General features: G+C 35.0%; 1 protein-coding gene across 1 annotated transcript in view; it reads right to left on the bottom strand.

The window, feature by feature from the left end:
- Nucleotides 1-985: 985 nt before the first annotated feature.
- RFX6 (regulatory factor X6) overlaps nucleotides 986-15639 on the bottom strand; it is a 50897-nt gene continuing 36243 nt past the window's right edge. Inside the window, exons 10-19 of the mRNA XM_045542303.1 lie at nucleotides 15290-15339; nucleotides 13006-13165; nucleotides 11966-12110; nucleotides 10528-10637; nucleotides 9449-9566; nucleotides 7859-7981; nucleotides 6996-7202; nucleotides 5370-5882; nucleotides 4313-4525; nucleotides 986-1801 (exon numbers count right to left, since the gene is read on the bottom strand). Coding sequence (XP_045398259.1) covers nucleotides 1632-1801; nucleotides 4313-4525; nucleotides 5370-5882; nucleotides 6996-7202; nucleotides 7859-7981; nucleotides 9449-9566; nucleotides 10528-10637; nucleotides 11966-12110; nucleotides 13006-13165; nucleotides 15290-15339 — 1809 coding nt within the window. The 3' untranslated portion in view covers nucleotides 986-1631. The remainder of the gene's footprint in view (nucleotides 1802-4312; nucleotides 4526-5369; nucleotides 5883-6995; nucleotides 7203-7858; nucleotides 7982-9448; nucleotides 9567-10527; nucleotides 10638-11965; nucleotides 12111-13005; nucleotides 13166-15289; nucleotides 15340-15639) is intronic.

Here is a 15639-nt window from a genome sequence, read left to right as displayed (position 1 = left end):
GTATGGCAATGTCCTTCTTATCTCTGAATTTTCCATGTTGTCTAATACACTGTCTGACGCATAGTAGATGCTGAATATATATTTAATTACTATACCTTGAAATTTTGGTTCTTAACTTCCAAAACTTATGGCCAAACACTTGTTAAGGCTGTTTTGTTCAATATTTTGTTCCAAGCCTTTATTAATTTCACCCTCCTTTGTACTCCTATGATATTACTAGACAAAGGAATAGAACATTTAATTTGCTATTTCTCATGATTTGCTATTGCAATCTTTTTCTGCTCAATTAATTAGATCATAAACTACATACTACTGAATATACAACTAATAAAGAGTAGCAACACTTCGACAAGTCCACAGATAATTGTTTATTGCTTGCTGAAAACAATTCCACAGTTTGTTTTACCAAATTATGTCCTGATGTGTAATGAGTATTTGGGGTTTACAGATCCTTATATGATGTACCTGGAGCTCATGAGATAGCCTAATCCTTAATACAAATAATATGAAGCCTATCCTATGGCTATAGGAGAAGCCTGTAAAGTTAATGGAAGTTCCTTACTGTAGGCCAGGAATCTTAAAACAGTCCTTTCAGCCAAGACATATGGAAAAGAAAAAGAAACAGAGCTAGATAGATGGTGCTATGAAATTGTATTAATTTATGTGCAATGAATCCTTCACTTCTGAATTAGCATGTACATCCAAATGATCTCTGAACACTCACTCATTCACTCTCAATTTATAAGCAAAGTACTTGATTAAAAAACTGCTTCCAAATCTGAAAAAGTTCAGTCTACAAGTCACAATTTCTTTATATTTATAGGCATGGATCTGATATGCAAATATTGTTGAGTTACAGTGTTTGGTCAATCAGATTTCCTCTTTAATTTCATATCCAAAGGAGCTCTGCCTGCAAATCCTCAGTGTTTTTCAAAAACAGTACCAGTCCTGAGAGCAACCAAGCCTTTAAAAATATTTCCATACATTATTTCTCTTATTTCTTTTTATCTTTTTTAAATAAAGAGGGGAAAGCATTTATTATCTCTATTCAGTTACACAGAATTGGAATATTGCTATGTAACAGAAATCATCACACTAATGCACAGGAATTGAAAATCAAGCAACTTTGGTCTAGGCTGAATTGAATTAAATCTTGACCTTGTAAACATTTCCATAGGAGGTAGAACATACACATTTGACTTTTTGTCAAATAAGGGATAGTAAACAATGATTTTGAGATCCTAATAATTTAAAGGTATTGTGAAGGCATTAAATATACTTTTCTCTTTCTTAGAAACCAAAGATGAAAGAGCACACAAATTTTTAATAAATTAGAAAATGAAATATTAAATCTTCATAGTTGAAATGTTTGCATCTTTGAATCTCCACTGATTTCATTTGATAATTTTTGAAAGTATGATTAATAATGAGATCACGTTTTAAACCATTTGTGTGCAAGGCGAACTCTGCAAGTATCTCCATTCTCTGAGTTGTCCAAAGTACGAGTCACTTGAAAAACAATGTCCAGCCACTGCATATTCCATTTTCTTTACTCTCATGATAGTCTGAATGAATAATGATATTTGCACAGCAGAGATTTTTAAAGTTTCAACCCCCCCAACAATGTTGGTTTAAGTGCCTCCAGCTGCTGTTCCCATGAACACAGTGTTGATGGGTGGTAAAGAGGACACCATTTCTCTACTGCCTGTTCCATGGGAGTCCAGGGTTTCTTGATACTGATTGGAAGTTCCATACATACACTGGGATGAGGAGGAAGGTATCGGGGTTTGCAAGCTGGTAGCTGGAAGGGAAAATATAATCAGCAACTGAAAATTGATTGACATTTTCTTTTCTTTGCAAATGCCACTCACTGTAAGCCTCTGTACTTATTTTTGCATTTAGCACATAGACCTGTTCTAAATTTGAGTTTGTATGGTTTGTCAAAGCAATCATCTTTTTTTCATTATTTTCCCCACTTGCTATTCTTTCAGAAATCTTCCTTCTACATATTTCACAAAGAAAACTCAGTTTCAACTTAGGTTCTACCACCAAAATATATCCCCCAATCTACCTCCTCTTTCTATCTGTCCCCACTATTATAGTTTAAACCACCATCTTCTCTTACCTGGAGCAACACGGCAGCCCCCTAACTGGTCCTGTGACCCTCACCTTTGTCTTGCTCTCTTAGCTTCCAGACAGTAGCCAGAATGATCTTGTTGAAGTGTAAATCAAACTTTCATTCTTCTTCCCAAATCCTTGTGTGACTTCACATACTCTTGAACAAGATCTAAGCTTCTCAGCCTGGTTCATAAAGCCCTATGTGGATTGATCCCTGCCTTTTGATTTATTTTGCTCCACTTTCTCCTTCATTCACCATGCTTAAGCTACACTGGCCTTCTTTCTGCCCAGTGATCTCTCCAAGCGTGTTCTGACTTCAGAGACTCTGCACTTGCCGTTTCTTCTGCCTAGAACTCCTCCCTCAGATCTTCAGTCACTGCCTCCTTGTCTTCACTCAGCTTTCAACTCAAATGTTTCTGCCTCAGAATTCCTTTCCCAATTACCTTATCTAAAGCAACTCCTCCACTACTATCTGCCATTTTACCCTATTCAATTGACTTCTGAATACCTGAAATGATCTCTTTAATGCATTTATTTATATATCCATTGCCTTACTCTTTCCCTACTTGAATGTAAACTTCTTACAGGCAGAAACTATGGCCTGATTTCTACCATATCATCACACCTAGAATAGAGTCTGGCCCATAGTAGGTTCTCAAAAATATTCACTGACGGGCTCACTGGCTCTGTATTTCCCTAATATATGGTTGGTGCCTTCTTGTAGCTAACATGGCATGTTCTCTGTCACTAAGAACCAGGTTTTATAACTAAGGAAGCCCACAGTGTGTCTCAATTCCCCTTGCACTACCTACCCACCTATCATATTCCTTCTTTTCACCCTGAAGCCCACTTTGCAATCTACTTGTAAGCCAGCTCTAACAACTAACGCTTAGAATCCACCCTACTCCCAACCTATGTTTCATCAAAGCTTCCACTATCTCCACAAGTAAATAGAACTAATAGTAACAATAGCAACACAGTACATTTTAGTCTCATGGTGAAGAAACTTCCTGAAGTGGAATTTTCTGCTTCATTAGAGTAACCTAGAAGCAATGACCATTTGCAGATAGCAGGAGATGAGCTGCTAGACTCTGCTCAGGGAGCATCTGTGATGGTCAGCAGGAGGGGAAGAAGTACTTCCTATTGAATTATTGGATAAGTACACTGAGTGAGGACAGATGAAATTTATTTTATTTTCCCTTACGCTCTGGTTGGGTGTCAATGCCCTTTACTTATGCTAGTCTGAAATCAATTCCATGGGGAGATTTCAACCATCTCATATAAATATCAACACTCTGCCTTGATACTTAATGAATGTATACTTTCTCTGTGATACCTTATTAGTAATTTTAGAAACTGAATCAATGTATAGATTTAATCTCTAAGTCTATGTTATTAGTAATAATATACTAATTAATTATTTATAGACTGAATGTATATGTAGATTTAGTTTTGACTTCTTTTTTCACTCATTAATAACTGAGTCCCTACCATGTGGCAGACTTTTTGCTAAGTGCTGGTGATGCGTCTATTACAAGTTGCAGAATTTCTTCATAGATGAAGCTTAGGGACGGCAACCTGATTGGAAGAAGATTCCAGGAGACTTCGTGGCCAGCACACTGTTTTGCTCATTTTTAATTAAGTTGTATGTTATAGAACAATAAAAATAGCAACATTTTCTACAGCATTGAATCACATTTTACATAAAAGATTAAGAAAAGGCTAGTAGCATCCACCATAGGACACTATTTTTTAAAAAACTTGGAGTGGTTTTCAGGTAATGATGAAGATTATAAAGTTCAAACATACCTTTTGGCACTACAAGTGAGTTGGTCCAACAAAATCAAGAGAGAGTGAGAAAAAGACACCATTCCTGTCATTGTAAAATTAATAGCTTTAGACTACATTTGACAGGTTAATTCTTTGCATACATAATAGATGCCAGCTATTTTTTTTGAAAGAATAACAGATCTAGCAGTAGGCTGCATAATAGTGATATATAGAATAAGAAATGGAAAACTGTTAGTAACTGTGTATATTCAGACACAACAACATAACTTCAGATCCAAAGTGATAAAACAACTATGGTAATGTGAGTGTTCAGTTCACCTAAACACAACACCCTCAGGTAATGCTGCATACCTGAGGTCAATGACTTTTTAAAATGTTTTCAAGAACTACTACAGTAATTTACCTAGTACTGGAGTCCGACATGCAACTGGAGATGATGTGTCTGCATAAAACGAGCTGGGCTGTTTTCTACTACTGTCGTCTAAAATATTCAGGGGGTCGTGGATGTCGCTGTAGGGAGGCAGTGAGCGAACGCTGCTGATGACAGAAACGTGTTGATTCACCATTGATCCGAGTCTGTGAGACTCTGGGTAGTTGATATTGCTCCCATAATATCCTATAACAGGAAGTGATGAGAATGTGCTGTTGACTTATTATAAAGAACATTCAGGAAAGAAAAAAATGACAAGGTAATTGGGTAGAGCCCTAAAGATGTCAAACAATAAATATTACATTTATATCTATGTTTGCTATAGTTGGATTTATGTTTATATATGGATATGGTTTACTACGCTGATTTTTTGAAAAACATACAAAAGAATTGTTGTATTATTAATTTTGAGACAGACTATACCTCTCTCATATTTCCCTTACCAAAATTAACAAGATCTGACTATGAAGAAAGAAATCTGACTATTAGCCTTTCGTGAAAATACTATTTTTATTGATAGACTCATCTTTTTAGAAGAAAGACTTTCCTACCTTTAGGAGAAAGGCATCAAAGTAGCTTACATGCAAAGCCTATTTTGGTGGCTGAAGATGTCCACAGATCTTTCTAGCTCCCCTAACTTCAAGTTTTTATCCACATAATGATGTCACTGTTTTGTTCTGAATCTTTAAAGTCTGCTTTTAGTTCTCTGGAAGAAACATTATCCACTAAAAATAGTTTAAAAGGACAGAATGTTCTTCTTTGGGGCTATTAAGATTGGACTTAAGCATGTAGTTTGACATAATTTTTTTTTATCACATGTGGCATTTAGAAGGGCAACTTTAATAAAGCCATAAGAATTAGGGAATATGTTTGCATGTGGCAGAAATCAGCTCCAAAATGTCTAAGATTCTATGATCATTAGAAGCCTGACATGGGATGACAGCTATTCAGCAGAGGTGGAACTCAATGTCCAGTTTTGCCTTATTGGCTATCTCAAATGCCATGAAAAGTTCTTTAAAAATTTCAATACCATTAGGTGAATTAGGAGGCAATGTTGCTCCTTGGCAGTTGGCAGCCCCTGCGTTGCTCAGGAAATTGAAGCTTCCTGTATTTAAAAACTGCATACTGTGTGAATCTTGGGCATGTGGTGATGGTCCATAGCTGGAAGGTGGCCGGGAGTTATACGGAGACCCAGCACAGCTGCCACTGAAGAAGTCTCTAGAAAGCTGCTGTTCAGTCCAGGCCATGCATCGACCATGCTCGGTATGATGAGGATAGAGTCCTGATGGGGGGTGGGGCTGTGACCTAAACACAGTCTGATAGTTAGAGCTGGTCCCATAGAAGTCATGGTTGGCTTGAGGGAGAGTAGGGTAAATGGGTTCTGGGTATGTCGAGCAGTGTGATGGAGCTGGCAGTACTGGGCCCACACTTGGGGGTCTCCCTGCCATTGGCCCTTGGTTAATGACGCTTCCTCGGCTTGCCATGGCTGGGGAAATGGGTGGTGTCATCAGATGGCCCGTGCTCTGTGAAAGCTCCATTTGACCTGGGAAAAAATTACCAGAACAGTCACTTAGTGTCATATCAAAGTAGATGTGCTCACATCTGTAAAAAATATTCAAAAGGTTTACTAATATACCTTTTTTTCAAACTTGGTTCATTCTTACCCTCCAAAAATAACTGAACTGGGGAATACCAAAAATCCAGATTTAAAAAAATAAAATCGCAGCACATGTATAAATCACAATAGTGGAGACTTGGAGTCAGTGACTACAGAGGCAAATCTGGGAGGACCTCATACTTCCACAGGTATGAAGATGGTTAGAACTCATTCATGCTTGGGAAGGACATAGGAGTCTGCTGCTTACATTTCTCCATAATTAAAAAAACAAGCTGAATGTTAAATGGTTTGATTTTTAGAGTAAAAGAAAAACGCACTAATGTCAAAATGGCCATGCTTCAAAGCAGTCAATTCAAAATATCACGGATGATCAAACGCAATTTATGAATGCCACCAACTCCCTGGGCCTCTGATTTTCCATATGTGGAATTAGATCCCTGAACTATAAAGGCTCTCCCAGGTTTAAAATTCTGTATGTCCAATGAAGTAATGTATATAAAATGATTTCAAAAAAAGACACAAGGCAATAAGGAGATTTAAAATACTCCCTAATCACTAGTTCAAGCCACTAAACATTCATTTTAATACAAAGAGGACCCAAACCAAAAGAGAAAATTATTGTAATGGTTATCCTAAAATGCCCAAATCCACTTTCTAATGGCAGAGAAATAGTCTCCTGAAAAGCCAAAAATAAATAAGCTACCCATTTTTGATCTTCAAAGAATCTTAAGAATTTTATGCACATCTCACCTAATTTTTTCTTCCATTACATGAAGACAACTAATTATCTATACTGCTGATATAACTTATCAAGTGTGTCAAAATGTGATACCTATGTTAATAATGGTATTAATTGAATGATAATTGCTGAAAATCACAAAAATAGTATGAATATGTATGAGAAGCCAATTAAGATAATCCTTATTTATTCTTGGAATCCCGAGTGGTGGTTACAAATTATAAGACAAACGAAGGGACAGGCTCTTCCTCTGAGATGTGTTCAAGCCTCAGTGGTTCTCTGCACTGTTTCACGGGTACCTGTGAGTGGCATGCTGTCTGTATTCCCAGCAGGGAACGGGTGCAGAGCAGGGGCTAAGCCTCCAGGTTGACTGGATGACAGAGGAAGATAGGTTGTCTCCACGTGGCTTTCATTCTTCACGGTGTCGCTGGAAACTAAGCTCCCTTTATTACGGTTAGCCAGAAAACATGAACTTGGAGAAGCAGTGAAAGCAGCTTTACTTGCATCTGGAAAGATTTTTTTTAAATGGGAAAGCCAAGATTATTCCCATATTCCTAGTAGATAAACCCAAGCAAAACAAACTGAAAATGTTTCATGATTGAATCATTAATCTGGAAACTCCTAAGCAATGTGTTCCTTGGGAAACAAGGCTGGCCGACTTTTGTTCCTGGCAATGGTGTGGGTTTTTTAGTGGTGTATTTGTGGGTGTAGATGTGTTCTCAGGGGCACTAAATAATCCGCTCTGGAGTGAAGTCTTCAAATACAAGTTGTCCCATCCCAAGTAGATGTGTTCTCTTCCTTCTCTAAACTCCTATAGAACTTATTTCTACACCATTTATATATGCAGTATACCATGTGTATTGTCTTGAATTAGGTATTTTTTATATTATAATCACTTCTCCAACTTCATCTAAATTTCCAGAAATTAAGAACATCAATTTTGTATCCTTTAGAGTTCCCAGTAAAGCAACTTGACTACTCTATATATAAATTAATGAAAGAAAAAATAGTGCTCCAAAAGTGTTGGTATATGCTATTAGTAGTGATGTATTTGGGGAAAATTTTTGAAACTACTATAAACCCACTTAACGTGTACTTACAGCATCTTGAACTTAGGTTTAAACAAAGAAATATGCAAAATAAGATAGCTATTTTAAATTACCTGAATTCTTCATATACTTGTCCAATAAATTCTGTAATTCCTGCTCTTTGTCATTATTAAATTGGGTCTCCATGGCCAAGAGAATGTATTCATCAAGAAGCATTCGAATCAAATGGAAAGAACCTTATTTTTGAATGAAGAATGGGGAGAGGACATTGTGAAATGAAAAAAAAAAAAAAAAAAAGGAGAGAGGGAGAGGGAAAGAGAAAGAGAGAGAGTTATCTTTGTGACCATCTCACAACATTTTACAAGGAGCAACTGATACAAACAAATACTTGTTGGACTTTAAATGACCTGCTAAGACCAACATGCTTAACTCAGGTCTCTAATCTTTCTGTGTACCGCCTGCCCAGCTCACTGTGTGTACTGTCCTGCCAGCTCTTTGGCCACTAATTACATCAAAGGAAAATACGGATGAAAGTGAGACATGCTTTATGCTTTAAGAGGGCACACATTGGAGCGCGATAAGCTTTAACCTGGGGAGAATGAGCTCTACTCTGCTCTATTTCTGTTTGCTTTGTACTAAATAATTAGACAATAGCCAAACATGGTCTGAAAAAAGCATCAAGTAAGGCGATGTCTTTCTAGCCCAAAACAAAATATTTCTTGATTAAAAAAAATCAAAAGAACAATTTTCATTTCATGGGAAAGATGTACTGAAAACCCTAAACTTCTTTGAACTATTCAACAGATGTCCCAACAAAAGTCTTTTTTCATAATAAAGTCAGGATTCAATGCTGTATATTTTAAGAAATCTTAAATATGAGCAAGTCTATTTCAAATAATAGACTCAACACATTTAGTTCATCCCTCAATACAAGTTCACTGATTTTATTTAATTCCATTAAACATCAAATAAAAACAATGTAGTTAATCATAATCTATTTAATAATGTGAAGATTTCTTGAAATGTAGCTATTAAATGCACAGTTACTGCCCTTGAGTTTAGCATTTTAACTACAAAACATGAACCTCAGAAATTTTAGGGAAAAAAAGGTATTCAATTTTTGGAAAAGCTAATGTGACCCAATATGTCTCACAAGTCATATAGATCAGGAAAGATAGTCCAGAAACTTATGAGGGCGTGTCTTTCAAGCTGCTCTTTGGGATTCCTGGAGTGCAGCTCTGTGAGTGCCCAGAAAAGATGCAAAAATTTGCCATATTGCAATGAATAATCTCTTTGGAAAATAATGTCTTAGTTATTGTGTGTTTGTTTAGCAAAGAAAATTTTTCCAAGCACTGGTAGAATGGAATGCAACAGTTGCTATTCATTAAGTATTTGCTGAGAGTTATACAATGTGTTTTTATATACATCATCTCACTAAAGCACCTACACAAGGGTATAAAGAGAATATTCTTCTCCTTCTTCACTGAGCAGACTGGCTTGGGTAAAGCCCACAGCCAGAGAGAAGCAGTGTTGTCTGACTCCAAGACCCAGCCAGACTCATAAGTACTATTCTCTACTAACTCAATATTCAGATACAGTTTGAGAATTGACCATGTAACATGTTTAAAAATTGATAAGAGATGTGACTGGGGAGCGAATGACATAACTCATTTAATAAGAATTTTATAAAGCACATAGGATACCAAAACTGGATGCATTGTTCAAGGTGAGATTATGCATTACTCGAGCACCAAAAAAGCTCCACTTTAGCAGAAAGTCTTGAGCCCTCTTCTTTAATGATCTTCCGTTTTGTTTGCTGGTCTAAAAGTAAAGGAACAAAATGAAACTATAAAATCTGTCCTCTCGTTACTACATGCATCCTATGTTAGATCAAGAGGTAAACAGACGTTTGACAAATGGACAGATGGCATGGCATGCCATTTATTTCATCAAACAAAACGATCCTTCCAGGGATTTAATTTTAGGCTGTCATTGCTGTCATTTTAAGAGTGATAAGTCTTTATTTTATATGGCTTTGTTTCCTAATAGAATAACACAACAAAATGAAATAATTTACATAGTATTTTTATTTTTAAATTTTCCTTTCACAGAGCTTTAAAAAAGAACAGAAGGTGAAGTGTGAAGGAAGGGTTATATATTTCTGTGAATGATTAACTCTGACTTCTCTGGTTCCTGAATGATAATCTGTTTTCCTTCCAGAAGAAAAAAAGTCCCCAAACTATAACTAGTTTCCTTGATAGGGAATGGCTAACACCAACTAGTGATGGATATATTTGTTCTCATTGCCTTGTTTCATGATGGATGACTTGAAGGTTAACTGAAAAAGTTGAAGAAACCACAGAGAAAACCCAAAATACTGAGCTTTTGGAATTTGGAAATGCAAATGCTTAAAACCATATTTTTCTGTCAGAATTTCTAAAAACTTACTTTTTAGAAAAAGGCCAAATCTTTCTAGTTTCTAAGTTTATCCTTCACTATTCATGCTACTCAGCTGTAACTTTATTGACTGATAGGGAAGGCAGAGCATCTTCTAGTCCTTGGTCAGGAAAGGAAAATAGAATGGAATCCATGCCCAGTGCTCTCACATCTGACATATTCCTAATTTTGGTATTTGGGCTGCCTTATGTGTAGAGTGTCAAAGCCTTTCAAAGCCTTCATACAAACAGCCTGCCACCTCCCTCACCAGTCAAGAAATTACAGCCAGTTTAGCATCTACTCATAGCAAAAAATGTATTTTCTGAATCTGTCATTTAAAAAGTACCTTAATAACTCTCTGTTCTACCACAGTATCCAACCATTCAATAAAAGCTTCCACGGTGGCATTCTTCTTAAGGAGATCCTTCAGTTCTTGGAACACAGTGATAGAGTCATCTACCAAGTTCAAAAAAAAAAAAAAAAGAAAGAAAGAAAAGAAAAGAAAGCAGAACATTACATTGCACTCAGGTCTCACAAAACAAAACCTAAAACTAGGAATCATCAATAATTTGAGCATAAAAGGGAAGGCAGATCAAGTTAATTTAATCAGGTAGATTAAGTTAAATGTGTGAAAGGAATTCATTTCATATCTTGAGAATAGTAACAAAAAATTCTTAGTACTCTTCAAAACTTTAATCTGAAGCATATATATAGGTATGTACTGAAATATAGGTTTATATATTATACATTTATGCATTCATTAGGGAAGAGTAAGCTGTTAACATAGCTGGATATTCATTTTGAATCCAGTGCTTTCATTAAATGGAACAGATTAGTTTGGAAGCTAATGAATGAACAAAGCTAAGCTTGTTGATTTTTTGCTTTCTGAAATATCCTTTATCTTTGGCAAAAATTAAATTCAGCACTGCAGAATTTAGCGACATACATGAATAACCTTCCATAATATAAAATTTAGAGGGGAAGTTTAGAACTATAATTTTATTAAAGAGTTTGACGTTTACTGAATCTCAAGGGTAAAAAAATTTTATGTTAGGAAATAAAATGTAGAGTTGAGGTTGGACTCCAGAGAGCAGTCCATCGTTTGTGCCATATAGGAGGCTGTGTTTTTTGTCTCTTCGGAGAGAAAGGGAGGGAAAAATAATGGGCTATTATTCCTCAGAAATCAAGCCTTGTTGTCTAGTCACACATATTGGCTTGGTAAGTTCTGTCAGATCCTCTAAATGTGAGTAGAGAGTCTCCTTTGAAAAGCAGTATTGTGTTGAAATACCATTTTGATACGTATCATACAGCATATGATGACAAAACTGTAAAACACATGTAAGTGTGTATGCATATAATGTAAAACTGGAAGAAAACTCATAAAGCATAAAACCATTTTGGTTATTTCTAGGCAATGAGATTATAGATTACTTTTATGTTTTTCAATATCATCTATATTTTCCAGGTTTTCCACAATGAGTGAGTACAACTATTTTTGAATAGACGACAAATATTTTTTAATAAAAATGTTTTCATAAACCATGGTTTTTCAACCAGATGTGATTTTGCAGCCCAAGGGACATTTGGCAATGTCTGAAGACATTTTTGGTTGTTTCAACTTGGGGGAGGTGCTGCTACTGGCATCTAGTGGGTAGAGGCCAAGGATGCTGCAAAACACCCTACAATGCCCAGGACAGCCCCCTACAACAAGCAGTTACCCAGCTCAAGATGTCAGTAGTGCTGAGGTTGGGAAATCTTGTTTCAGACAAAGAGAATGGACTTACGTTCCGTGTAGATATCAGATTCAGTGTCTGAGCTCCCCGAAATTGTAAGAAGGGCCTGAGATCCAATACTATTCAAGTCAACCCTTTCAATGTCAGACACCATGGAATTCACGACATGCTGGTCAAAGAGAGCTGGTCTGGCAATCTGCACAAAGAAAGTCAAAAAGACACTATGCTACATCATTTATAGTCCAGCTAGAGGAAAGTTTTAGCTTTGAGAAAAAATAGTTCCTTGAGGGAAAGGATCATTAATAACCTTTTCCTTATTTTAAAACTAAAAGCCATAGCTGAGACTCATAATCATCTCTGTCAAAGGCTTGAAAATTATTTTTGGACTTCGTAAATGAAAAATAATTTTTTTTGTCCGTGGTCATAAAATAAGGATTTTAAAATGTTATATTTCCTATCTGGAACTATCCCATGCTAGTCTTTTAACATTTAGGGGACAAGAAACACTCATAAGGGAATGAATCATTTGAGGGGAGGGAAAGTATATTTTAACAATACACAAATATGGTATTCCTAATTTACGAATTACTTTTGTTCTTCTTTATATAAAAGAGCCATAATTATTAGGCAGTTTAAAATGTGTTGGGTTTGCGAGGTTCACAACATCAAATATCACAAAGGCTCATTTCCCAAAACCTTAATTTGTACAATTGGATTCACATGACAAATAACTGTTTTACATTTTGATTACATTCAGAAGATTTTTTTTTACTTTTTATTTTGAAATAATTTTAAATCACAGAAAAGTTGCAAAGATAGTGCAGAGTATTTCCAAATACTCTCCATCTAGCTTCTTATCCTCTTACATAACCATTGCATATGACCCAAGTCAGGAAATTAACATTGGTACAATACTATTAACTGAACTACAAACATAACTCAAATTTCACCAGTTTTCACATTAATGTCCTTTTTTTGTTCTAGAATTCACTTTAGGATCTCACATTTCATTTAATTATTGTCTATTTAGTGGAAGTCCTTCAAATCTTTCCTTAAATTTAGTGACAAATACTATCAGTTTACCAACTTACCTGAGCAAGATGTAAGAAAGATGTTTGTCTTTTCAGAGAAGATACAAATCTTCGCACAATGGGTATCTTCTTATCTGTTAGGGCTTCTGGCAAGTTTTCCAATGATGAAACAACCCACTGTTCCCAATTTTTAGCAAAATTTCTTATGTCTGCCAGTAAGCTACAAAGAAAGCTATGTGTCAAAGGCTTCATTGTTAAAAATGCACTAAATAAATGTGTTTTAATGCAAGTATACTATTATTCTAGAATTCCAAGAGCAGACAGACTTGGCCTAGGTCTGTCATTTATCATCTTGGTAAAAACACTTAATCTCCTCAAGCTCCAGTTTCCTCATCTGTTAAATGGGAAGAATAATAGTATCTGTGTCATAGGATTATTGTGAGGATTATACAAAATAATTCATGGAAAGTGCCCAGGTTAAAGCCTGACCCACAAAGAGTACTCAATAAATAATATCTTTATTATTAACTCATAAATCAATACTTTTCTATAAAAAATTTCTAGGAAAATGTAAGAGTGCACTTGATTTCACATCTTGACTTCTTGAGAGACATCATCATATTGAGATCATAACATCATTTCATGTATTTAATACTAGTTTCCAGTAGCATACTCTTATAATCCAAATATAAATTTGTGAGATGAATTATCAAAACCATCCTAATTATAGGACCCAACTTGGAAAACTGCAAATGTTGGTTGTGTATATATTGTGAGAACATACAAAATTTGAAAATCAATCAAAATCTAGATATTTTAACAAAACAAATCTAAATATGTTTGGGAAGATATACATGTTGGGAACAGTGACATGGTACAGGAAACAGACTTGAGTTAAACAGACTTTGATTACAATCTAAGCTCTGCTTCTTACTAATTCACTGCCTCTGGGAAAATAAATTAACTTCTTTCTGCTCCCAGGTTCCTAATTTGTGAATTTGGAATCATAAAAGCTACTTTGGAATAGTCTGACAGGCTACATTTAAAAAATATATAATTGTTCAATGATAAGGATTTGGTTAAATTAAGTATAATATTCTCCAGAAGGTGGAAATTTATACAACTATTTAAAAAGATAATGTTGACCTATATTTATCGATATGGAGAGATTTTTACAGTTATACTCCTATAATATGTATGCTATAGTTCCATTCTTTAAATGTATGTATTTACAAATAGTCCTAGAAAAAAGTCTGTGAGATAATAATCTAAGACATTAAGCATATGGTGAGACTATGACTGATTTTTTTAAAGGTACTCATGTATGTTTTTCATTTTCTATGGTGACCATGAATTGCTCATATAGTTAAGAGATAAATCAATAAACAATCCCTTTCAGGCTTGTTGTAGGAATTAAATGGAATAAGCTACATAAAGTCTCAAAGCCTATGCTGTGTTTAATAAAGGTCAGCTATTATCACTAGTGATTGTCATGTGACTGGATACCTGCTACTAAGTACAGCCATTTTGCTACGACATGGAAGTGTTAGGTGTATCTGATTTAGAGTATAGATTAGATGCTTAAAAACTAGAATTGATAATTAAAAGACACTATTGACCAGGCTAATAACAACTATTATACAAATAAATAAAACAATCTAGAAGAAAAGGTAAATAAAAAATAAAATTTGTTTTATCAATCTACGTTTACTTATTGACCACCAACTCTGTCCAGCCCTATATGAATTTGTGCCCCAAAAATATTGAAATAAATTTTATTATTTCATTAGACTCTGTTTTCAAAGAAAAAATTGGCCTTTTGTTTTAAGTTTCTATTGTTCTCGTATCAAAAAAGTCTTTGTGAAAAATCTTCAGGTACCATTTCAATAAACTATTTGAGATTTTATTCCTTTGTTAAAAGAAGGTAATAATTTCATTATGCCACTTTCTGATTTTGTAATTAAGACCAAAGTTAATAATTAAGCATAATATTTCCCCTATACTTTTTATTATGCTTATTTTTCATCAATTATCCTCATTTATCATCTTCCAACTAGTTTCCACTGAAGAACTTTCTCAGTGTCTTGAAGGCCAAAAGCACTTGAATATCTATTTTTCACTTTGGCAACCCTCAGATTAAAGGGATTTCAGAATTGTTTCACCCATTTTGTTCACTGAGGTCCAAATATAAGGATTGAGGATTTCTTCTAGCTGATACAAAGGGACAGAGAAAGAAAATAATCTTGATAAATGAATAATTTACTACCTAACATTTTCTTTTAATATAATGTACGAGGTGAAACCCCATACTAAGAAATGATCATGTTTTATTAGCTGAACATACCTTTCAGGCATTTCTTGCATTGTTGCAGGAATGAGTACATCTGTAAGAACCTTAATCATAGCAAAAGAGAGTTAATATAAATCTTAACTGAGTATTTCTATAGAAAGACATTATTTGTCAACTATTTTTTCTTCCTAGCTTCCTAGAGATAATATGTTAACTCCTTCATGAAAGTTATAATTTTATCTCTAAAATGAACGCATGTATGAGTTGTGTGTGTGTGAGAGACACTAAAACAAGAGACAGTGTTGTATTTGCCCAGTATGTTAATTACCAAAGGACTGGCCACAGTAATCATGTACTGTTTTATAACTAAAAGCTGACCACTCTCCAGAGGTGGGATGAAGATC

The sequence above is a fragment of the Lemur catta genome, chromosome 2, assembly GCF_020740605.2.
Source record: "Lemur catta isolate mLemCat1 chromosome 2, mLemCat1.pri, whole genome shotgun sequence".
NCBI lineage: Eukaryota > Metazoa > Chordata > Mammalia > Primates > Lemuridae > Lemur > Lemur catta.
The sequence above is the reverse complement of the archived record's forward strand: the minus strand, read 5'-3'. Positions and strand labels throughout refer to the sequence as shown.